The sequence below is a fragment of the Choloepus didactylus genome, chromosome 2 (assembly GCF_015220235.1).
Source record: "Choloepus didactylus isolate mChoDid1 chromosome 2, mChoDid1.pri, whole genome shotgun sequence".
NCBI classification, from domain to species: Eukaryota; Metazoa; Chordata; class Mammalia; order Pilosa; family Megalonychidae; genus Choloepus; species Choloepus didactylus.
In genome coordinates, this window is record NC_051308.1 from 105,119,431 (window position 1) to 105,144,827 (window position 25,397).

The 25,397-nt window shown below is 44.7% G+C and overlaps 1 protein-coding gene across 1 annotated transcript; it reads left to right on the forward strand.

Moving 5' to 3' along the window:
- The first annotated feature begins 328 nt into the window (after positions 1-328).
- LOC119512491 (Fc receptor-like protein 6) lies at positions 329-9,937 on the forward strand. The gene is made up of 5 exons (XM_037807197.1): positions 329-336; positions 1,532-1,578; positions 8,436-8,758; positions 8,889-9,120; positions 9,735-9,937. The coding sequence occupies exons 1-5, from the start codon at positions 329-331 to the stop codon at positions 9,935-9,937; spliced, it is 813 nt and encodes a 270-aa protein (XP_037663125.1).
- The last annotated feature ends 15,460 nt before the right edge of the window (positions 9,938-25,397 follow it).

The following is a 25,397-nucleotide window of genomic DNA, read 5'->3' on the forward strand; positions in this document are numbered from 1 at the left end:
TACAGGTCTGACACTTGTGAAAGGAGAGAGGGAAGTAAGAAGGGTAGGGTAGGCAGAGACTTGGACTGTAATGCAGCTCTGAGAAAATCTCAGCTCAGCGAATGGAACAAAGGTTGCCTGTTGGAAAAGTCTCATGCCAGGCAGAAATGGCCTGGCTCTAGTATCCCTGCTGTGCTCAATTGTTGGCCAGGAGCAGCCTGGGGGTAGTGTGGCCTTAGTGCGAACACCATGCTACATCTATAGGTACAGCAGCTGGAGCTTATCAGCCAACTCCACTCCTTCCAGTGGGTTCTCCTGAAGGGAGATCTGAGTGTACCTCCATGGCACCATGGCATGGTTGCAGCAGCCCAATCTGAATTAAGGCATTAACAGTAGGAATGGAAAAGAGATTTGCCTTAGTTTGCCAAGGCTGCCATGACAAATAGCACACAATGGGTTGGTTTGAACAAAAGCATTTATTGTCTCACAGTTTTGAAGGCTTGAAGTCCAAAATCAAGATGTCAGCAAGGTCTTCTTTCTCCCCGAGTTGGTAGCATCCTGGTGATAGCAGCCCTCCAACACATGGAAATCTCTCTCTCCTGTCTGTCTTCTTCTGACTTCTAGTTTCTACTGTTTTTCTGGTTTCTGGCTTCTACTGACTGCATTCAAATTTCTTTATGAAACCTTCATTCATACAGATGAGGGCCCACCCTGATTCAATTTGGCCACACTTAAATAGGATCGTTGAAGATTCTATGCCCGAGTGGGTCCATGCTGTAAATGATTATAGCATCTTCAAAAGTCCTATTTACAATTGGACTCACACCCACAGGCTTGAACATATCTCTTGTGGAGGACATGACTCAACCTCCAATAAGAAGTTAAAGAGAAGTTTACCTCTTTAAAAACCCCTGGCCTGGGAAAGGTGTTTTCTGCCAACCCCCTGAAAGGTCTTAGCTGTTTTCCCCTGTGGGTGTGATTGCTGCCCTCCTCTCCTTTATTCTGTTTGGGGCTGGAAGTCCTCCTCTGCTCTTCTTGAGCATACCCCAGCCTTGGTAAACTCCCTCACTTCCCATTGGGCTGTGACAGTTCATTTGATTCGAGCCTTTCAATTTTTCTTCCTACTCTTTAGGATTTTTCTGAATGCCCAGTTTCTGTTTTTCTTTTCCTTTACTCTCCTTGCACTGCTTGATCATCTTCTGCTTTTAATTCCATTCTTTTCCACCTTCTTGAGGTCCTGTCCTATCAATTTTTCAGAATCTCCCATGCCTCTCCTGTTTGCAAGTATGCTCGGGGCTGCTACTTCATGATTAAAAACATTCAAACTTGTTACCCGTCCCCCAACTTTCTCCTTGCTTTGTAGCCTGAATGTGATGTTTATGCCTTTCCCTCTACTTTCTGAACAACTGGTTTATTCTCTGTGCATTTATATTATTTTCTATACATATACAAAATACATAGGTTTGTTCTTGAGCATAAATGTGTTCATGCTGAACATATTGTTTTCCAATTTGTTCACTTAGAAAAGGTCTTTAAGATCTTTCTCCATCAGGATATACACATCTGTCAAACTCTATTTAGCTTGTGCTGGTAGGGGCAGCTTGGTTGGTGTGTGGTGCAGGGCCAGACCACAGAATGGCAGCTTATTTGGGGAAATGTTAAATGAGGAAGATGACTGGCTGGGAGGAGGACTGCTGGGAAATGCCTTGGTTTTAGATATGAACCTACTGTATTAGGTAGGCTCTTTCCGATTAGAAGAAAAAGAGATAGGCTCAGTCTTAGAGGACCTTGAACAATGAGGACTTATTTTAAGGACACAAGAAGAAGCAAGGGAACTGTCTCAACAACCACAACACCAGGCCTCCTGAAAGAGTGGAAACTGCTCCCTGATGGGTAGGTAGTGACAGCAACTCTGGTTACCAGGCAGCTAGCTTTCCCCTCAGAGGTGGATGTCTACTCTAGTTACAGCTGTTCCCTCACTCAGCTTTTCTGTCTCTTCTGTCTTTACTTCTCCTCTGTTTCTGTTAGTTCTACTTCAACTGCTCTTTTGCTGTCGCATATTCAAAACCCCATTCTAATCAGGAAGTTTAGTATTGTATGATGTGGAGCTTTCCAAGATCCCCTAGTATAGCCAGTCCTTGAAACTTGGTCCCATCAGCTACGGCCAGAGTAGCAGGATCATAAAACTCAAGGCATGGCAAATTTTGCTGGAGGATCAACCTGACTAAGGGGACTTGGTAGGTACTTAAAATACCAAGAACTTCCCTCCAGTCCATCCATCCCAGCATGGCCTTGAGAGGGTAAGCAGTGCCCTACCTCTGTAGCCCTCTAACATGTCAAAAGACCCTAGACCTTTGTTGTAAATGATGGTGCTCCTTCTTGTGATTCCTGCTTTTGCCATTCTGACAAGGAAAAGAAGAATTAGATGGACACAAGAGACAAAGACACAGAGTGATGGAGGAAGACATGAGAATTGAGGAGTGAGAAACACATATTAAATACAGCCTAAATCTCAAATCAGATATCTTAGTTTCCTAGGCTGCTCAGAGCAAATACCATAAAATGATTTGGCTTAAATAATGGGAATTTATTTGCTCGTGATTGGAGTTCAGGAAAATGTCCAAATCAAGGCATCATCAAGGTGATGCTTTCTTTCTGAAGACTGGCTGCCGGAGATCCTTGGCACCTCTGCCACATGGCAAGGCACATGGCGACAATTCCTGGTCTCTTCCTTCTCTTCTGGGTTCCATTTCAACTTCTTGCTTTCTGTGGCTTTCTCTCTCTCTCTATCTGAATTTCACTCTTTTATAAAAGACTCCAGTAACAGGATTAAGACCCATCCTGATTGAAGTGGACCACACCTTAACTGAAGTAGCCTCATCAAAAGCTCCTCCTTACAATGGGTTCACACCCACAGGAATGGATCAGATTTAAGAATGTGTTTTTCTCGATACATACAGCTCCAAACCACCAAAGTATCCAAACCCACTTTAACTCTTGATCTTCAGGAGTCTGTTTCTCATTGGTGGAGTAAGTGGGCAGGCATTTGGGCCATGAGGTTAGGTACCTTTCTATCACTAGTCACTTTCAAGGGCGAATACAAGTAACTATGAAGTGAAGAGACTGAAAGATGTGAGGTACCAAGGCTGGTGTTGGGGAGTAAGGGGATATGGCCATTAGGAAGAGCGACTGGAGGAGGAACACTGAGCCAGATGAGAAGGTGCATTTTCCTGACTGTGAATAGAACTAAGAACTCAGCTTATTGCAGAAAGAAGTCTGCGTCCCAGAAGTCCTTCCTGGGAATGTGCCTGGGAATCATTGTTCTATCAGGTGGTTAGAGATGGGCTCTCAGCAGAAGAAATGGGAAAGAAAGACCCATGTTGCTGATTGGCCCTAAACTTCTTTTGCTATGGTCTTGCTCAGAAGGTCCCAATACTCTCTCTCATCCTTATCTTCCATTAACTCAATACGCCCCGTGCTCCATCCAGAACTGACCATAGATGTTACTGAAAACACCACGTGCTGTTTTAGGCACATGTTTAGTGCCTTTGTTCATGCCAGTTCCTTCATTTGCAATTTATATTTTACTTACAGATGTCTCCAAATCCCTTCTTGGTGACATTCTGGAGTCTACCAACTGGATGAGATGTTTCCCTTCTTTGAACTCTCACAGAACTCTACACTTTGCTTTGTGTTTCCATACATATTTTGACCTGCATGGCTAGACTGTCTCTGAACAAGGACTGTTTATGTAACTTGTGTCCCCAGTTTCACCAGGCACAGTACCTTAAATGTAGTAGAATTAAATAATTCTTTGTTGAGTTGAACTAAGCAGAAAAAGATTGCCTTATGTTACTGTCTCTAGATTATGGTAGAATCCCATGAGGGTCTCTTCCAGTCAAGAAGATATTTTTTGGCTACCATATTTGGGCCCTTAGCTCTGCCTTTTGAAACAGATTATTTTTTAAAAAATGCTTTAAATACTTAGGTTTGCACATTTACCAAAATTAGCTCATAGCATCTTGCTTATCCAAGGAGATTTACATTTTTTTCTGACCATTTGCAAACATCTTAGAACAGTTTCTAGGCAGAGATATGATGTGGTTTCCTTTTATCTTCCTAGGAGTATTTGCATATTAAAAGAAGAACTTGGAGAAGGTAGTGAAAACTAAAAAGAAATCAGTGAAATTTTATGTATGGGGGTAGGGATGGTCCTAGAGAGATGAGATTGAGAAGGGTTTTTTAAAAACAACTTAAACCATGCCACTGAGGTAATCCTCTACCCATCCTGCTTTGTAGTCAATATTACAACTTCCTCTGACCCACACCAATTTGACAAAGTTTTATACTCATAGCCATGCTAAGTGAGTCACAGATTCAGAGAACTGAACACGACTGTTCTATTTTATTAATACTGCTGGGATGCAAAACACCAGAGATGGATTGGCTTTTATAAAGGGGGTTTATTTGGTTGTACAGTTATAGTCTTAAGGCCATAAAGTGTCCAAGGTAACACATCAACAATTGGGTACCTTCACTGGAGGATGGCCGATGGCATCCAGATAACCTCTGTTAGCTGGGAAGACACATGACTGGCGTCTGCTCCAAGTTCTGGTTTCAAAATGGCTTTTTCCCAGGGTGTTCCTCTTTAGGCCACAGCTCCTCTTCAAAATGTCACTCTCAGTTGCTCTTAGGGTGTTTGTCCTCTCTTAGCTTCTCCAGAGCAAAAGTCTGCTTTCAAGGGCCATCCTCAAACTGTTTCTGTCTGCAGCTACTTTCTCAGCTTCCGTGCGTTCTTCAAAGTGTCCTTCTTGGCTGTAGCAAGCTTCTTCTTCTGTCTGAGCTTATATAGTGCTCCAGTAAACTAATCAAGGCCCACGCTGAATGGGCAGGGCACATCTCCATGGAAACCATTCAATTAAAGTCATCACCCACAGTTGGGTGGGTCGCATCTCCATGGAAACACTCAAAGAATCTAATCAACACTGATACATCTGCCCACACAAGATTACATCAAAGATAATGGTGTTTTGGGGGATATAATACATTCAAACCAGCACAATGACTAAATAGAATTTAAAATAAAGTAATATCTACAGCATTAATGAGACATGTTTATATACAAGGCTAATGTACAGCCTCATGATAAATAAGCATAAATGGGTCACCTCTTCTCCCAACCAAAAACAATCTGTGTTTTCACACAGCCAAATTGGTATCTTTGGTGTCAGCTTGGGGAAAAGACAATATAGGGAAGAGAATCTCCCTTTCCTACAAGAGGAGAGAGCTAGTTACATTTACAATACTGCCTTGTTTAACAGTAAAGAAACTCAGAACCACCCAAGTTAGTCCTGGAACAAGACTCTCCTGATGGGAGGGGAACCACATACACCTTATGTTCTCTCTGCTTTTGAGGTCCACCTTCCCTTGGGGTCTCTCCTTGATTACCACTGCCAGAGTCTACCATGCTAGACTTTGGGGGACTCTGCTTCCCTTTCAACACACAACAGAGAAAACAAAATGGAAACTTAAAAGAGGTCTCTGTTCTTTCAGATATAGTTCATGCATGTTTAGTTGCCTTCCTGTTCCTGGTCTAATCTGGACGCCGTCCTAGCTTTTGTCACTGAGGTAACTGTAATTGTCCATCTAGCTTCTTCAAGTTGAAGCCAAGCCAGTGAGAGATTAGCAGTCCTTTCCACAGGCTTGAGAACCCCCTCATCAGATGATCTGGTATCTTGTCTAAAGATCCACCTTTTCTCTAATAATTGGCACCCCCATCCTCCCACCTTGGGGCTTGTCCTTCCTGCTGCTACTTAGAGGATGAGGTGGTTATCATTTAAGTATCATCTGTCCTCCTTTCCTTGTTCCTCCCAAGGCAGGGAGTAAAGGGAGTGGGAAAAGGTATGCCATGAGCATACCTTGAGGCTCTACGGAGACCCTAAAACCAGGATGGCCAGATACTGCACAGAAATGTTCCTAGGAAGCTGGTTAGGACCTATGCCAGTGTAAGGTGTTGGAGTGGTGGGGCTGGCACTCTCCAGCTCTGTAGGAAGAGCCATTAAGGGAGCTCACATGTCCTTCTATAGCCACAATTCCCATGTTTAACCAGTCTTTTCATCAAGAAATCCTTCTTATTATCTAATCTAATCTCAATCACTTTTCTCCATTGCAGTTTCCATGATGGCAAGTTTGGTGAGTCTTTAGTTTTAGTTTTCTACACGTTTCTTGTGTCTGCCTGCGTTCATGTCCCAATCTGACCACCCAGGCTGTTTGGAAATGTCTGAAGGGACAGCTGTCTGACTGAGGCCACTACAGACCGTGAGTATGGATCAGTCAGTAAGGCTGGCTCTATCTTACTGAGCTCAGGCTTTTGTGCTGGCCTGTGCAGTGCTGTATTCCTGATCTGAAGCTGAGAAGGGTCTCAGGGTCTCTTCCCTCCTTCAAATGGCCCTGAACCTCCCTAGTGCACCTGCAAACCAACATCTTCTCTGGGTTTATTCTGCTTTTCTTGCTCAGCCATTTTCTCCCATTCATATCAGGCCTCTCCAGCCACCTGAAGTCCTAGCCCCACAAGCAGTAATTTAAGGATGCTATAACTGACTATTGGTAGCTAATCATACTGGGACAGAACTAATCTTTTCCATACCTAGTAAGAGATGATAGAGATAGATAGAGATAGAGATAGTGATAGAGATAGAGATAGAGATAGAGATAGAGATATAGAAAGGGGGTAGGGGAAGGAATCCTCAGAGATGCCAGAATCAAACCCTAGCAGAAAATCTTCTTTTTCTCCTCAAGTAAAGATTACATCTGCTAATCTCATATGGCTGCATGAGACCATGGTCCTGTAACCTCAAGCACGTCAGCCCAGCCATGCTTTTTGTCTCTCTTATCTAAACCTCAAACAAAAATTCAAGTCCTTGGCCTTCTCACCTACTCTGTCTATGCTACAATCTCCTGGATTCTTGATTCTATCTTCTATACTTCACCCCCCCAACCATTCCCACTGGATGCTGAAAAACTCAGTTCCCTAGAATCTTCAGCTACAAGGGATGGATCCAGCCACACCACACTTTACTGGTTCCCAGAATCCTATTTGCTGTGCCTTTGGTCATGTGGCTACATTTTTCTTGAAATGTTCTCTCCCTATATCCCCCTTATGCTGATTACTTACTTATCTTTCAAGATGACCTGTTTGGATCTTCTCTCCCAAGTAAAAATGACCAGCTGCTCCTGTGTCCTCTCTGTGGCATTCGTAATACTTTGTCCCTATCTTCCTCTTCTCATCTACTAGACTGTGAACCAACATACACCTGAGTGCCTGGCATGTAGAAGATTCTCAATAAACGTTTGATGAATGAATGAATCTGCCTTTCATTGACCATGCAGTAGAACCATATCTTTGTCAAAGAGGAGAAAGCTCTGACATATGTATGAGTATCCTGACTCTGAAGGAGTTATCTATACTACTGCTGGGGGAATGAGTTCAGACCAGCTCTTGGAAACTCAAGTACTCTGTGGTTAGAGCTGATAGAAGGACTGGGTTTGAGAATCTGGGCCTTTGCTCAATGACTCCAGGAGTGATGGCAGGTACCCTATGGTCCAGGGAGAGGCTAGTTACAAATGTGTCCTTCTTGCTCATAATACGGATGGAATGGTGACTCTGCTATGGACCCCATTTCTAAAATTCTTCTTCATGATCCTCAGGCTTGGTTTCTACCATGAGTTTTGGCTCTTGAAGCTACTTGAAACCTCTGGAATCTCATTTATGGGAGAGTCAAGTCCTGGGAAAGACCTTAGTTCTGCCCACATAAGGACAGAGGACTCAGGTTCAGGATGAGAACAGACAGGACAGGGCCTCTCCATGGCTGGGATGGAAGGCGAAGCCCCTGCTGGGGGTGGGGATTGATGTGAGACATCGATGGAATCCGAATCCGGGCCTGAGAGAGTCTCTGAGGAGGGAGGTAGGGGTGGGGTTGCCATTGCAGGCTCCTCCAAACCCTGGATTCTCATTGGGGGTCTGGACCTGGAACTGTCACTGGGGGTGGGGGCTATTTGGTGAGCCCTGACTGGGGCAGGAAGTGAAGCGGGAAAAATGGGAATCTATTAAGGAAGACAGTTAATTGGTTGGAATGATTCCTGTTGGAACCAAACATATCAGGGATGAGGAAAACCAACATAGTAGGTCAGGGAGGGAGGAAAAGGGAGAGGAGGAAGGAATGAGGAGAGAAGAGGAAGAGAAGAGGAAGAAGAGAAGACAGAGAAGGGGTAAAGGAAAGCGGAGACCCTGGCCCTGGGCTGGCATGTAGGGCTGGGGCCACTAAGCAGGGACAGCTGTGAAGGTGTCGCCAGGAGTCCACATCCCCAGCGGGAGGCCTTGGTCTGGGGCTCAGAGGGAGAGAAGTGGATCAATGGGACCTGCAGGAGCAGAGCTGACCCTTTTTTCTGTCTCACAGTTGGACTGTTCCTTGAAGTCTGGCCAAACCCTGTATTTGAAGGCGACGAACTGAGGCTGCGATGCCGGGGAAGGAGGAACACAGCACTGTCCCAGGTGAAGTTCTACAAAGACAGAGAATTCCTTTATTTCTCTGAGACCAACCAGCCCCTGCTCATGAGGGCAGTAACAGTGAAAAGCAGTGGCCAATACAGCTGCACTGGGCAGGTGACGTATATCTACCAGCTGGGCACACACACCTCAGGGACTGCCAAGGTTCAAGTCCAGGGTGAGTCACCAGCTGGGAAGGGGGCTTGGTGGGGGGAGCAGGGTGCTGCCGGGGAGGTGTCTCTAGAGGTCAGCACCCTCAGGACAGGACCCCTCTGTCTGGCTGCTGCTGGTGCTGGGCCAATCCATGGGGCCCTGAGGGGTCCCCTGATGCTGTCCAAATGGGCCAAACCCCCTATCCCTACAGGCTGTGGGGGACGTGGTGGAGCTCCTCTGTGTGGCCCAAGGGGGCTCCCCTCCCATCCTGTACTGCTTCTACCTCAACGAGGAGATCCTGGGCAACTGCTCAGCTCCCCTTGGTGGAGCCGCCTCCCTCTTCTTCAATATGATGTCAGAGCAGGATGCCGGGAAATTCTCCTGTGAGGCCCAGAACAGTGTCTCCAGAGAGACGAGTCAGCCCAAGGAGCTCACCGTAGGTGGTATGTTTTGTCCTGCAACCATGCGCTGAGCCCCTGGGGGCTGGGTTCACAGATCATGCTTCCCTGTACACTCACCAACCTGGTACAGAGGGTGGGGATCTTGGAGGTGGAAGGTGTGTGGAGGGAGAAGAAGTTTAAATCTCATGAAAATAAGATTAAGGACTCATGCCTAAGCAGTGAGATGAGTCCCCATTTCACAACCACAGAACTTGTGGATCCTTCTAGAGTGCTAATTTCCAGGGGTCTCCCTAAATCTGGACCATTTAGATTTTGGCCCAAGACATAGGCCATGACTGTCTTATAGGTGGGAGGGAGGAGAGACTGGGGGGCAGAGAGACAGACAGAGGCACACGTGGGGACATGAACAGAGAGAGGCTGAAGGGACCCGAGTGCGGGTGGGCTCGGGAGACCCTCAGGGAGCCCAACACCTTCTACTTGGCCCACATTCCTCCCGCAGGCTTCCAGGTGCCCTCTCCTCAGAGCTGGCTACACTTCCTGCTCCCCTGGTAGCTGGGGTGGGCCACTGGCATGGGTCTGCAAGCCTCTCTGCAGAGAGAGCTCCTCTGCCTCATGACACAAGGCATTTCGGGAACCACAGGCCTCCTCTTTCGCAGAATTCCTCTTCGCTAGGACTCCGCAGAGTGCCGGGGGGAACTGCAGCTGCTTGCCCACACGCTCCCTGAAGATCTGTGAGAGTGGCTCTGAGGCTCTGGAGCCTGGGTGCCAACTCCAGCTTGACTCAGCGTCCTCCCCAAATGGCTCTGCCAAGAGCCAGGACTCCCACTTCTACCTGGCATGGGCCCACCCTATTGCCTAGGAATCACTTACCTAATAAAGTGAGAAGATGGAATGAGTCCTAGTCAGCCTCAATCTCTGTCAAGCATTTCCAAGCTTTCCTTGGTCTCAGAGGGCACCAAGAGTTGTCTCTCCTCCTCTCACTCAGGGCAGAGCCCTGTCCTAGCCCCGGGTGCCATGTGGCACAACCAGCTCACAAAAGTGGAGGCCCTGCCTGAGTTCCTGACCCTTTACTTCTCCCCCCACCCTGGGCCTCGTTCTCTAGCAGCATCATGTCTGCGAGCAGCGGGAGTCAGGAGCCTAGTTGTGCCTGCAGTGATTGGATTTCATCAGCTGATTCATTCCTTCCCTACCTTCTCCTCAACTTGCTCTAAAAATGAATTTAGCATCTCTTTATACAATGCATACAACATGGCAAGATAAAACACCAATCAGTTAGGAAAATGAGGTTCAAGGAAAGTCAGATGGGAAAGTAAGTGGGAACAAGGTCAGTATCCACACTGCATCCTTTGGGGTTTTATCCATGGCTACGGGAGGGGAAACGTGGCTCTCTGCTTCCGAGAAGCACTCAGAAAGGACAAAGAGGACTGATATAAAATCACAGGACTAAGCAGGGAATTGGTCCTGGTGCCCCCGCCACTGGGAGGCATTTTTCCTCACGGGGACTTGGGTGATGATGTGAACAGCATCTCTTGCTAAAACTTTTTGGTAGCCCCATCGCATATCCTTATTTTATTACATTGTTCCACGCAGGCTCTGGGCATCCCAGCAAAGCCATTCTGTAGGGCAAGCCTGCATGGTCCCTATATGATGTGCCTTGGTTTTTCAGCCTGCTGATGATCTGGCTTAACGGGGGCTAGAGATTGTCAGTGCAGGCAGCTACCTTCTCCTCTTAAGAACCTCTGCCAGAGCAAGCCATGGTTACTTAAAGGGAGCATATGGTATTCTTTTCTGTTTCTAAGGCTGTAAAAAGGATGATAAACACTATTGTAAAGTATTTTGAACAGGGTGAAGAGGACTTTAAAAAAAAAATTTTTTTTTTAATTTTATGTTTTAGAACAGTTGTAGGTTTACAGAAAGATCATGCAGCAAGTAGAGTTCCCATTAAACCCCTGCATGCAGTTTTCCCCGTTATTGACTGTATTAGTGTGATACATTTGTTACAACTGATGAACCAATATTATTATAGTTATATTATTAACTAAAGTCCATAATTTACATGAACTTACTATGGACTTTTAAATTATGAGAACATATATGCAACACAGAATTTCCCATTTTAACCACTTTCAAGCAAACAATTAGTGATGTTAATCACATTCACAATATTGTGTTACCATTGACATCATCCATTACCAGAACTTTTCCATCACCCTAAACAGAAATTCCATCCCAGTTAAGCACTAAATCCCCATTCTTCACTCCCACTCCTGCCCCTGGTAACCTGAATTCTAATTTCTGATACTATGAACTTGCATATTCTACTTATTTCATATAAATGAGATCATATGATGTTTTTCTTTTTGTGTCTGGCTTATTTCACTCAACCATGAGGTCTTCAAGGTTCATCCTTGTTGCAGCAAGTATCAGAAATTCATTCCTTTTTATGGCTGGATAATATCCCACTGTATGTAATGGACACTTGGGTTGCTCCCACCTTTTGGCTATGGTGAATAATGCTTCTATGAACTTCAGTGTGCAAATGTCTGTTTGAATCCTGTCTTCAACTCTTTGGAGATTACTGGGTCATGTGGTAATTCTATACTTAACTTACTGAGGAACCTCCAAACTGTTTTCTATAGCTGTTGTACCATTTTACATTCCCACCAACCATGCTCAAAGTTTCCTATTTTTCTGTATCCTCTCCAACACTTGCTATTTTCCATTTTTTAATAATAGCCATGCTGGTGGGTGTGAAGTGCCATCTCATGGGGGTTGTGATTTGTATTTCCCTGATGGCTAATAATGCTGAACATCTTTTCATGTGCATATTGGCCATTTCTGTGTCTGCTTTGGAGAAATGTCTATTCAAGTCCTTTGCCCAATTTTAAATTGGGATGTCTTTTTGTTGTTGAGCTGTAGGAGTTCTTACCAGAAATAGGCTTATAAATATTTTCTTCTATTCCGTAGGCTGTCTTTTAACTTCTTGCTAATGTGTTTTGATGCATAAAAATTTTTAATTGTGATGAAATCTAATTTATCTATTTTTAAAATTTTGTTGCTTGTGCTTTTGGTATAAAGTCTAAGAACCCATTGCCTAATACAAGGTCCTAAAGATGTTCTGCTATGTTTCCTCCTAGTAGTTTTATGGTTTTGGTTTTTGTATTTAGACCTTTATTCCACTTTTAGTTAATTTTTGCATATGATGTGAGGTAGGGGTCCACTTTTACTCTTTTGTATGTGGATATCCAGTTTTCCCAGCACTATCTGTTGAAGAGACTATTCTGGGTTACTTTTTAAAGTGAAATCCCTGCCCCAGGAAATTTTTTTATAAGCCCAAAATGTGAAACAGGTGAAATTCCAGCCATTCAAGTTTAAATGAGGGTGGAAGACCCTGAATCCTACCTGCTCAAAACTGTCCCACTTCTCTGCCCGTCTAGCACGCCCTGAGCAGAGAGGGCTCCACGGCTCCAAGGAGTGGCCTCAGTGGTTAAGCAAGGAGCCGAGAGGGGCTATACCCTCTTGCTTCTACCAGAACGTCCACTTTTATCAGGTTCACATATTGGGTTTCTTATATTTCTTTTGAGTAAGGAGTTGTGTAGACTTTTTAAATCTCTGAAACCACTGTTGCAGAGGAAGGACTGATGAGACTGCATGGCCTTTGGGTAATACCTCATCAGATGGGCTTTTGAAAAGTAAAGGGTTAGGGCCTATGCCCCATGCCCCCTCCCCCCTCCCCCCTCCCCACCCATACAGCTATTCTCAGCCAGCCAAGCGGACAATTCCTAGTGCCTGGAGATGTCAATCCTAGGAAAATTCTCTCCACCTCTTCTTTCCTCCCACAGAGCCGTTGTGGCAGCTGCCCCTAAATCTTCCACTTCTCCTTCTGACTTTCCATTTCCTCTTCTAGCAGGTTGAATAGGGGAATCCTCAAGGCCTTCCCCACTTCTCAACCATTTCCATAGATTGAGAGAAAATGTCTCCATTGTTGATGTGCTGTTACCTCAGGATAGGGAACCTCTCGGATCCAGGAAGCCCTGTCTCACAACCAGCAGCCTAAACTTGGAGCCACCTTCAGTGTTCTGAGGCCAATACCTCAGATAGCCCCTCTCTCCCCTAGAAGGAGGGAATTCACACAGAGTCAAGGAGTGCCAGGGCATGCAGGAAACCAAGAGTCTTCCCTATCAAGAGCATTTTTCAGCTCTTATTGGAAGAGCTGCAGCCTGCATCAAGGAAAATATTAATTGGGGGAGGGGGCTTAGGGGAGTGGGTAGCCCTGGAAAGGGAGAAAATGAGATTGCCTTCTGAGACCTAAAGATTGAGTCAGTAGTTAATGGATCAGAGATCCAGGGATGTGCAAATTATCTCTGCAGGAACACATGATCAAATGAAAGTATCTACCTTACTTGAAAAATGAGATGGGGGGAGGGTGGCACATTGCTATAGGAGCATCACAGAAAAGAACCCTGTCAGCGCCATCTGAGTTCTGTGCAGCAACATTGTCAGCTAGGCTGCAATATCCAGTCAGCCTGGCAGAAGGAGGAGTACTATATAGATCAACACAATAGGGTGTCCGAGCCTGGTGGCAATCAAATTGTTGAGTATGCATCATTTCTTTTCCTCTAACACCTGCTCGCCAGGCAGCCTTCTGTGGATTGAGTCCTCATGCTGCCTGTGTACAGAGAAACAATGTCATGTTCAGGGCAATGGAGCTGCCCTTGGCATATTTGATCTGGACACCGTAAGCAAAGCAGCAAAGTAGATGTCTTGCCTCCATCATTATTGATTTAGCCTGCTTTGTTTTTTTTTTTTCATAGGACTTGTTACTAAGCATTGTATTATATATTTGCTTGTTGTGTATTACTTATCTCTCCCTCAGCTTCTACTAAAATGTAAGCTCTGTTTTTTTGTGCCTATGGCTATATCCTCATACCTAGAACACTGCCTGGCACTTAATCGGAGCTTAATAAGTGTTTGTTGAGGAATGGGTAATTTTATGGGGCCGTTAGTGTCAGCACTGATAAAACAAGGCAGCACTCCAGATTCTAACCAACTCTGGGACATTGATGAGCTGAAGTTTTGAGCCCGTACTGCAGAGGGCTGGAGCCTGAACAGGGCTGAATTAGCTAAGGAAAACACCATCATGTGCAGAACTGCTGGGCAGCCAGCTGGCTCCCCTGAGGTCACTCCCCTCTGTTTCCTTCACACATTCTTTGAGTGCCTCCAGTCTCAAATACAAATTAATAAATTAATTTAAACACAAATTTATAACGACACTAATAATCATAATATTTACTGAGGGCTTTCTATGTGTAGGACTGTTTAGTTTCTCAGGCTGCTCAAGCAAATACTACAAAATGAGTCAGGTTAAACACTGTGAGTTTATTAGTTCACAGTTTGGAGGCTAAAAGAAAGTACAAATCCAAGTGTCATCAAGGAGATGCTTTCTCTCCAAAGACTGGCACTCTGGGGCTGGCTGCTGGCGATCCTTGGCTCCTCTGTCACATGGCAAGGCACATGGTAGCATCTCCTGGTCTTTCCCTTCTCTTCCAGGTTCCTTTGATGGAGGCAGGTTCTTGTCTTCCTGTGGCTTTCTCTCTGCATCTGTCCGAATTTTACTCTTCTTATAAAGGATTCCAGTAACAGGACTAAGACCCATCCTGACTGAGGTGGGCCACACCTTAACTGAAGTAGCCTCATCAAAACGTCCTACTTACAATGGGTTCACACCCACTGGCATGGATTAAATTCAAGAACAGGTTTTTCTGGGGTTCATACAGCTTCAGACAACCACTAGGACCATGACCAGATATAGGTCCCTTATGTCCCAAATTAGTCCAAGAACTATTCAGTGGAGAAAGGAAAGTATTTCAAGAAATTAAAAAAAAAGACTAAATTAAACAAGTAAAATCCTTCTGTAAGACACCAGGAGAACTGGCTTCGGCCCTAGCTTTGCCATTAAATTGTGTGGTCTTGAAGAAGCCCCTTCCCCACCTGGAACTCTGTTTTTGTTTTTTTGTGTGTGTGTGTATTGTAAAATAAGGATTTGGACAAGATCAATTGTTTTTAAACTTTTTTTCTTTTAGCAACAGTACCTGTTTTGCAAGGCAGTTCTGCTTTGGAACTTCCATATGTCAAAAGATAAAAGCAGAACCTCTCAGGGCAAAGCTCCCTGGCCTTGCACCTGCTTCCCTGCAGCCGTCCAATGAGACACCTCTTCAGAGCTTGAGGACTCCCAGGACAGCAGGTTAAAAGCCCCCCCAGGCCCCTCTCATGTTCTGTATGAAGACCGGCCCAAGAAGGAACCAGAGAATGTTGTTTCACAGTTCTACTCAGTGGGAAAGACACCTTTTGTGATTGGAGACAAAAGACTGGCTGGGGAACATCCTCTCTGCTTCCTCAAAACAGAAGAGCAGGCAAAGTGTAGTGATTCTCAAACTTGAACATGCAGGGGACTCACCTGGGGATCCTGGTAACCAGGCAGGTTCACAGTACCCATCCCCAAACCCCCATCCTAATTCAATGAGGTCAAGGGAATCAGCATTTTAACCAGCCCTCCTTGTGATTATGATGCAGAGGGCACAAAGCCTACATTTTGAGAAAATCTGGATAAGGGAATTAAAGCACATGCAATCTGGAGGAACACACAGTAAGTGAGTCAATTTTAGGAAAAAGGGACAGACAAATTAAGAGATAAGTTGAGAGAGACTGTGTGTGTGTGTGTGTGCACGCACATGTGTGTGTGAATCACTCTGGGATATGAGGATGGTAAGAGACAAGGAATAAGTTGTTGTAGCCCTGTGGGAAGGGGTTTAACCCAGCGTGATACATCTCTGCACACATAACGGGCTCAGCTGGCACACAGGCTATTGGCATGGAAAATGTGGGGCTGGAACAGAGCCCATCCTGGCTGTATGTCCCAGCAGGAATGTCTGCTGTCTCCTCAGACCAGGGGCTGATTGGTGCTGCCAGCTAAGGTTCTCGAATAAAGCTATTCATGTGTCTTATGTTAGAGACTTCCTGAGTATTCTCTTCAATAGCCACAGACCCGGGCCAACTACACAGGGGCGCCCGGTCTCTGCATAATGCCAAAGTCTACAATCTTTACACTTAACTGACCTTCAGTAATAACCTCAATTCACATTCATTGAGCGCTCACCATGTGCCAAGCTTTGGGCTAAGTGCTTACATGTGATTTTCACAATCCTGGAAAGTGGGCATTGTGAGGATCCCATTTTGCTGATGAAGGAATACAAGCAGTTTGGTTCCAGATGCATTTTCTTATCCACTGCCTGCCCCACTCTCTCCCTCCAGATCTTCAGGCCAATTTGTTGACAAGAAAAGCTAAGGGCAGACTTTAACTCTTAAAAGCTTAGCCATCTCACTGTGATTCCTTTAATATGATTTTACTCCTGTTCTAAGATAACTACGTAATTTATCCTCCAAACCAGGACACTTCTGAGAGTGAAAGGGGCCTGGACAATAGGCTCAAACAGTGACTGTCCCAAGCAACTTGGGTACATGGTCACCTCATCTGTTCCATTCTCCTAAAATGCCTGCCTCTGACACATACACTTTAACCTTCGGTTTTGGCAAATAATTTTGCCTCTGTTTTACAGAGAAAATTGAAAACAGCAGATAGGACCCCCACCCCCACCCCCTTAATATCTTGGCACATACAAAAATCCACTTGCATCCCTACCCATCTTTTCTTCCTTTGCTCTTATTATAATTGAGGGCCTGCCTGCAGTCTGAGGCCAAGTTGTCTTCTCGTGCTCTGAATCTCAGCTTCTCCCATCTTCTCAGGGACCTTGCTCCACTGACCATCTCCTTTCTTTCCTCCAACTCCTTTTTTTAAAAAAATTCAGTTTTATTGAGATATATGCACATACCATACAATCATCTATGGTGTACAATCAACTGTTCACAGTGTCATCTTATAGTTGTGCATTCATCACCCTAATCTATTTTTGAACATTTTCCTTACACCAGAAAGAACCAGAATAAGAACAAAAAATAAAAGCAAAAAAAAAAAACAACACTCAAATCACCCCCCCCCATCCCACCCTATTTTTCATTTAGTTTTTTGGCCCCATTTTTCTACTCATCCATCTATACACTGGATAAAGGGAGTGTGATCCACAGGGTTTTCACAATCACACTGTCACCCATTGCAAGGTGCATTGTTATACCATCGTCTTCAAGAGTCAAGGCTACTGGGTTGGAGTTTGATAGTTTCAGGTATTTACTTGTAGCTATTCCAATACATTAAAACCTAAAAAGTGTTATCTATATAGTGTGTAAGAATGTCCACCAGAGTGACCTCTCGACTCCATTTGAAATCTCTCAGCCACTGATGCTTTATTTCATTTCATTTTGCATTCCCCTTTTGGTCAAGAACATGTTCTCAATCTCATGATGCCAGGTCCAGATTCATCCCCAGGAGTCATATCCTACGTTGCCAGGGAGATTTATACCCCTGGGAGTCAGGTCCCATGTAGGGGGGAGGGCAATGAGATCACCTGTCGAGATGGCTTAGTTAGAGAGAGAGAGGGCCACATCTGAGCAACAAAGAGGCACTCAGGGAGACGCTAAGGCACAATTATAAGCAAGTTTAGCTCTGCTTTGCAGTAACAAGCTTCATAGGGGCAAGCCCCAAGACAGAGGGCTCAGCATATCAAGCCATCAGTCCCCAATGTTTGTGAGAACATCAGCAGCAATCCAGGTGAGGAAGTCCAACACTTCCCCATTCTCCCCCAGCTCCTCGGGGGGCCCTGCATATATATTTTTATTCTCTGCCCAAATTACTTTGGAATGTGTTGCTATTTCACTCTAACCTATGCAGACTTACCATATCTCACTTCCTATTCAAAGTTCCATGTAATTCTGGGGTTTGAACACCACAATTACATGGAAGTTATATTGTTTAGAAAGTATAGATCCTGCACCAAATAAACTTCTCCTCCCCTGGTCTCACATGGAAGTTGAAATTTTAACACACAGTTTCAACCTTTACCCTTTGGCCTGATTTGCCCTATTCTTAAACAGACCTGCTTCATTCATATCTCTAATTGAAGTCTGGGCTGTTTTTCAGCTTTTTTTTTTTTTTTAACAGTTGCTGTATGTGTTAATACTGACATTCATATCTGCCGAGCTCTAGCTCTGAGTCTCAGGTGTCACACAGATACCCAATGTTCCAGAGACCAATCAGGATATACACAAAGGGATCAACATCTCAGAGTTTGGAGATAACCATTACAATTCAGGAGTAGATTTGACTGCTGTAAGAGCTTACAGTCTAGGGACGATTACAATAATTGTTTCCCTGTTAGTCTGTGCTGTAAGATTCAATTCTGAGTTTACACATTGTAGGTAGTCCATACTGATGAGGCATCATAGTGTTTGCCTTTGTTTCTGGTGTACTTTGCTCAAAATTCTGTCTATGGGATCCATTCACCTCACTGCATGTCTCACAACTTCACTCCTTCTCACAGTTGCTCAATATTCCATTGTATGCACACACCACAGTTTACCATTCTGTTCCTCAGTTGATGTACCCTTAGGCCACCTCCACCCATTGCAAATCATGTATACTGCCTCCATAAACGCCAGTGTGCCAATGTCCATTCATGTCTCTGCTCTCAGGTCTTCCAAGTACATACACCAGGTGCTTGTTTGAATGTATTATGTCCCCCGGAAAAAGCCATATTCTTTGATGCAATCTTGTGGGGCAGATGTTTTAGTGCTGATTAGATTGGAATCTTTTGAGTGTTTCCATGGAGATGTGACCCACCCAACTGTGGGTGATAACTCTGATGAGATGATTCCCATGGAGGTGTGGCCCCACCCATTCAGCATGGGCCTTGATTACTGGAGCACTATATAAGCTTAGACAGAAGGAGCAAGCTTGCTACAGCCAAGAGGGACGCTTTGAAGAATGCACAGAAGCTGAGAGAGTAGCTGCAGATGAGAGGCAGTTTGAAGACAGCTGTTGAAAGCAGACTCTTGCTCTGGAGAAGCTAAGAGAGCACAAACACCCCAGGAGCAACTAAGAGTGACATTTTTGAGGAACTGTAGCCTAGAAAGGAACATTCTGGGAGAAAGCCATTTTGAAACCAGAACTTTGGAGCAGACACCAGCCACATGCCTTCCCAGCTAACAGAGATTTTCCAGACACCATTGGCCATCCTCCAGTGAAGGTACCCTTTGTTGATGGACACTTTATGGCCTTAAGACTGTAACTTTGTAACCAAATAAACCCCCTTTTATAAAAGCCAATCCGTTTCTGGTGTTTTGCATTCTGGCAGCATTAGCAAATCAGAACACCCCGTAATGAGGTTGCAGGGCCTTATGGCCCCACATATTTAGCTTCTTGTGGAACCACCACACTGAGCCCCAGAAAGGCTACACCATGCTGCCTTCTAATCAACAGTAAATAAGTACACCCCTCTCTCCATGTTTTCTCCAGCACTTTTACCCCTATTTATATTTTTTCCTACAACTTTATATAGAGATATATTCACATACCATACAACTATCCACAGTGTACAATCAGTTGTTCACGATATCATCATATAGTTGCACATTTATCACCACAGTCAGCCCTTGAACATATTGATTACTATGAGGAAGTTTTTTTGATGAATAATGAAAAAGATAATAAAAAGAAAAATAAAATGTCATACAATACAATATAATAGTAAGGACAGAAAACAACACTATTACCAAGATTTCCATATCGTTCCCTTATATCCCCCCTCAAACACATTTAACTTTGGTATATTGCCTTTGTTACATTTAATGGAAACATATTACAATGTTACTGTTGATCGTAGACTCCAGTTTGCTTTGATTATGTTTTTTCCCAAATACCATCCCTTTTCAACACTTTGCATGGTTGACATTCATTTGTTCTCCCACATGTGAGAACATTTTTATATTTGTACATTTAGTAACAGTCATTGGCCACTCCAGTTTTTGCCAAGTTATACAGTCCCAGTCTTCATCATCTATCTTTACCTCTGGTGTCATACATTCCCCATCCCACCTCTTTCAGCTTTACTCACAGACATCTTCGTTCAGTGTACTTATAATATTGTGCTACCATCACACAGTATTATGCTGTCTATTTCTAGATCTATGCAATCAATCCTGCTGAACATTCTGTAGTACTTCAGCATCAAATGCCTGATCTCTACCCTCTTTCTATCTCTTGGTGGCCTGTGTAATCAGCTTTTAACTCTCAAAGTTTGCTCATTAATGTTAGTTCATATTAGTGGGACCATACAGTATTTGTCCTTTTGTTTCTGGCTAACTTCACTCAACCTAATATCCTCAAAGTTCATCCACGTTATTATATGTTCCATGTCTTTGTTCTGTCTTACAACTGCATAATATTCCATCATGTGTATATATACCACAGTTTTTATCCACTTGTCCATTGATGGACATTTGGGCTGCTTCCATCTCTTGGCAATCGTGAGTAATGCCACAATAAACATAGGTTTACAAATGTCTGTTTGTGTCTTAACTTTTAGTTCCTTTGAGTATATACCTAGCAATGGAATAGCTGGGTCATATGGCAAATCTATACTTAGCTTCCTGAGGAACCTCCACACTGTCTTCCAGAGTGGTTGCACCATTCTACATTCCCACCAGCAATGAATAAGTGTGCCTCTGTCTCCACATCCTCTCCAGCACTTGTCATTTTCTGTTTTTTGGATAATGACCATTCTGGTAAGTGTGAGATATCTCATTGTGGTTTTGATTTGCATTTCCCTAATAGCCAGTGAAGTTGAGCATTGTTTCATATGTCCTCCATCTCTTTTTAACCCCTCTCCCTACTGGCTCCTTCTCATCAGCATTTAAATAAGCTCAAAACTTTCCCGTCTTAAAAAAACAAACAAATAAAAAAACAACAGCAATGAAACTCTCTTCCTACTCCATGTTCTCTTTCTACCTCCCATCCTATATATTTCCCTCCTTGTCGAAGGTAAACTTCCTGAGACAATATAACTTGTAATTGTAAACCTAGAAAACTTACTAACTCTTGAACAGATCTGTTGAGATATCTCCAGTTCTTCCTTTATCTCAACTACTCTCAACCTCCCTCTCTCTACCCCACCTGCTCTGGCGCTGGCCTCTGCCTCCATGAGTCCTGCTCCCTCCCACCCCAGGGACCTTGCACAGGCTGGCCCATCTGCCAGGAATGCTCCTTTCTCCTCTGTTTCATAATGACTCCTTTGGGTGCACTTCAACAATTTGCAGATTGTTTCAGTTCTCTCCAATCACCTTCACGGTTCAACTGAACGTCATGCTTTTAACTCCTAAAAAAGAAAAGAAAAAAAGGGAAGCCACATATGAAGTGCACCGGCAGTTCCTGGAATCAAAGACATGTGTAGGTCTCTGCAAGCTTTTTGTGATTCATTTGGACCTTACCTGTTAATGGTTCCTCCAGAACCACGGCTCTGCTGTGGGGGTCCCCATCCTTCTAGATCTAAAGGGAACCCGAGGAGAAGTTTGATCAAAGGTTGAACCCTACATTATCCCCCCCATCCTCTTCATCAAAACGGGACCAGTTTTTCACTGGTCCCTCTTTCCCAAGGCTGTTATATCAGGAGAAGGGGCTGGGGGCTTATTTCTCATTGGCTTATGTTGTTCTAAAAGGCCCAGGTCAGGAGAGAGGGGATCTAAATTTTATTGGCTCAATGACTTCGTCATATAATTGTGTCTTAGCTTGGGCTTCCCCCAAAAGCATACACCCTTAGACAAGAATTTGAGTGCTGGAAGTCTTTCTGGGAGATGATCCAGGAAGATGAAGAGAAAGTGGGGAAAATGAGACAGAGAAAGGAGAAAAGCCAATAAAGGGTACGTAAATAGCTGATCACTGCTGTGGGCAACTGTGGCTCAGTCCCTCTGAGGAACCATGTAGAATGTGCCTCAGAATAGCCCCAGGAAGGGCAGGGAGGCCCTGGGACATTTATCCACTGACTCAGCCTCCACTGGCTGAGGGTTGCTTCTGGGGTTTGTTCACTGCCCCTCCACTTCCCGGCAGCACTTGCGCTTGGGCTAAGCAGACTTGCACTGCTTCAGAGAAAGCCCTGAAGCAGAAAAGCAGAGTCTGTCTCAGGTACAAACTTCAGTTCAGATTCTGCCATGAAGGTGTCCATCACAGCAGCACAACATTGAGTGGGTCGTGGGGCTGTGGAGCAGGATGATAGAATGGGGCTCTTCCTGCCTTGGTTATGCTGACAGATGCCAGGATTTCAAAGGCAGTGGGGGAGAGATCTCCCCTTGCAGAATTTACAATGGAAATTAAGGAGAACCTGTCTCACTGCTCTTGGAACCTCCTCATCCAAGGATTGGACACTGAGAGAGGGAGATTAGGAAGGAGATGTCTTAGGAAATAGCTGGTATTTTGCTCTGAGTTCCCAGCTCTTCCCCAGAGGGTGAATGACGTTACCTCTGACCACAAGCCAGGCAAGGGGAACTTCAAGGAGAGGACTTAGAGAACTTTGAAATGTGTCTCTGAAGTTGGGGTCAGAGAGGCTAAGTACCTAAGTCAGGCTTGGGAAAGTTAAAACAGACTGTGGACAAATACTCGGCTCCTGCTAGGGAGCCAGGAGCATGGTGCGATGTTGTAGATCCTGGAATCGGTCAGGGCAAGGCATGTTTATAGCAGGCAATGGAGGGCCACTCGTGAGATACCGCCTGCTTGGCTGTCCTGGGTGCTGTACAATAGGGATGCTTGGAAGGGTGAGGGAAACTTAGGGGAGGGGACTGGAGGTGTATGGCCAGATGTTCAGGGGCTGAGGAAGAATTTACAAAGGATCGCCAGAAGAGATCACCCTGGGTCAGAGGCAGGAGAGAGGAAACTCTTTGGAACCCAGGAAACTGCTCCTCAAATGGAACTAGTCCATTTTAACTATCTGTGAGACCCATACAGTGCAAAGCCACTCAGCCAGATAAAAACAACTTTATCACCTCCCTGCCTCCTCACCCTCCTGGAGATGGTACATGAGTTGGGGGAGGTGAGTTGAGGGGAAGCATCAGTAAGGGGAACGGGGGTGGGGATGGGGGAGGTAAGTTGGGGGCGAGTAGAGATTATTTGATTCTCAGTTAAGTTTTGAATCTTGGATATTACACGGGACAAGATGTTCTTATTTCCATACTGAAACTGGAAACCATGGGCTGACCAGAGTTCTCAGCTGGGGCAGGGAAGACTACCTTATTGAATAATGTTCCAGGGGAAATGAGAGACAGAAATGAAGTTGCATTTAGATCACAATCCATGCATCAAAATGAAAATTAGACTTGAAAATCAGGCTCTGAGAGACAACTTTCTCCACAATGGATCAGGAGGGCTTAGTTAGGGCTGGGGGTGGGACAGGTCGAGGCTGCCAGCAGCCACCAGCCCGGCCAGTTGCATGAGGGTCAGCCTGACTCTGCTTCTTTACCCCTGTAGTCCCTGCACCTGGGCCATTCCCGAAGAGCTCAATACATATTTGTTGAATGAAAAAAAAAAAAAAAGCAAAAAAACAACTTGTTCAGCTGCAAGGAGCACGGTAACTGACAACATCTAGCTGTGGCACCTCCAGAATCCAGCTCTTTCTTGGGCAGCTCCCAGCGGAGGACTGAGAGCAGTGAGGGGCTGGTGCCTGCACCTTCTGGCCGGCAGGCCTCCTCTAGGGGGCCATCTCAGAGCTCCCTGCTGAGTTAGCAGAGACTGTCAGATCTGCACCACGGTCTGAGGCTCTCCCTGCCCTGTCCAGCTTCCTCCGCTTTTATCTTTCACAGGCTTTACCCCCAGAAAACCTCTTTCACTGCTAACTCCTGCATCTGCTTCTCAGACAACCTAACTCAATACTTGCCCTTTAAACTCTGAACATTATTTGTCTGACCTTGTTTTTCTTTTTTTTTCTTGCTTTTTTTTTTTTTTAAATTAAGGGAATGACTACACTAAAAAGCTTTTGGACTCAGACTGAAATCTGATTTGCATTTAAAAAAATCCCAATCCCTGAGGTTTGATCCTCATGAATTGAACCTTAAGGACTATCATCCTCTTCTTCATCTAGCAGATCATACTTATTTTTGAGGTCTCAGCTTAAATTTTGTTGCTTCTTGAAAGCTTTCCCCCAATCCTCTTCATTCCTGCTTTGCTAAGTCCCCTTGTTACAGGCTCTCTCTATTTTTCCTTTGGTAAAACTATAAGCACCACGAAGTCAGGATCTAAAATTCTAGGGCACCGCTAATCCCCCAGCACTTAGGGCAGCGTCTGGGTCATAGAAGCTGCTCAATAAACATTTGATCAAGTGCTGAATTTGATAACTTAAAGATTGAAATGTTGGCACAGGTCCAGAACTGAATATTCCTGCCTCCACTGTGCCCTTGGACTTGAGACACCACTCCTGCTTCCTCAGCACAGAATCACAGAATTGGGTTTTAGGAGCAACTTAATGATTGTCCAGTCTGCTTGTTCATCCAATGCCAGAGATGGTGCAGAAAATCCAAGTAAGTGATTTTCCAGCCCTAGCTGGAATACCAGGACCAACTACCTCTGAGGTACGTCACTGCATCCTGGACTGCTCTGTCAGAAAGCTTTTTCCTACTCTGATCCCTTTAACTCACCCTGAATCTGATTTCCTATAGCTTTGATGAACATCATATTCTCACTGAATGATTTAAAGGCTTTCCGTAATATTAATTACCTAGACTAGCTCTCTGGTCCAAACTGCTTTTTTTAATTTTTTTAAAGAGGGCCTCACACACACACCAGAATAGTCTCTCAAGTGGGAATGTAACTAGCTTTAAATAGAAAGGTTTCATTTGCTCATCCATTCCAAAATTTCAGTCACTTGAGTGCTAACATGTGTCTAGCATGGGGGCAGCAATAGTGGGGCATGTAAAGGAAACAAAAGATGGAGTCTTCCTGGGAAGATAAAGATGTTTATGAGGTTTACAAGATCAAATGACCACAGCAATACAGGAACTACCAAGACAGCTGAGGCAGAGAATGCTGAACACCCAGTGACAAGTCTAGATCAGACAGATCTGTTTCAATTGTCTGGGGCCAGTGGCATGTATTGTGGTCCAGGAATACAGAGGGTGGGGAGCCTAGGAAAGCTTCATTTAGGGAGCAGATTTTGGCTGGACTTGGTGGGTGGGCAGTGAGACAATGGGAAAACCATCTTGACATTCAGACTCTGAAAGAGAACTCTCTCCTGATGTACAGGGAGGGGCTTAGTGAGGATGGAGGAAGTTGGAGGGCTGCGGGAGATAGTGAGAGTAATTTCCTTCTCCTCAGGTCTGTCAGTCGCTGTCTC

Excerpts from the sequence above, each read along its gene's own strand:
- LOC119512491 (XM_037807197.1), top strand. Across the intron at positions 1,579-8,435 it reads AGCTTGTGCTGGTAGGGGCA|TTGGACTGTTCCTTGAAGTC; the intron begins GCTTGGTTGGTG and ends TCTGTCTCACAG. Across the intron at positions 8,759-8,888 it reads AGCAGGGTGCTGCCGGGGAG|GCTGTGGGGGACGTGGTGGA; the intron begins GTGTCTCTAGAG and ends CTATCCCTACAG.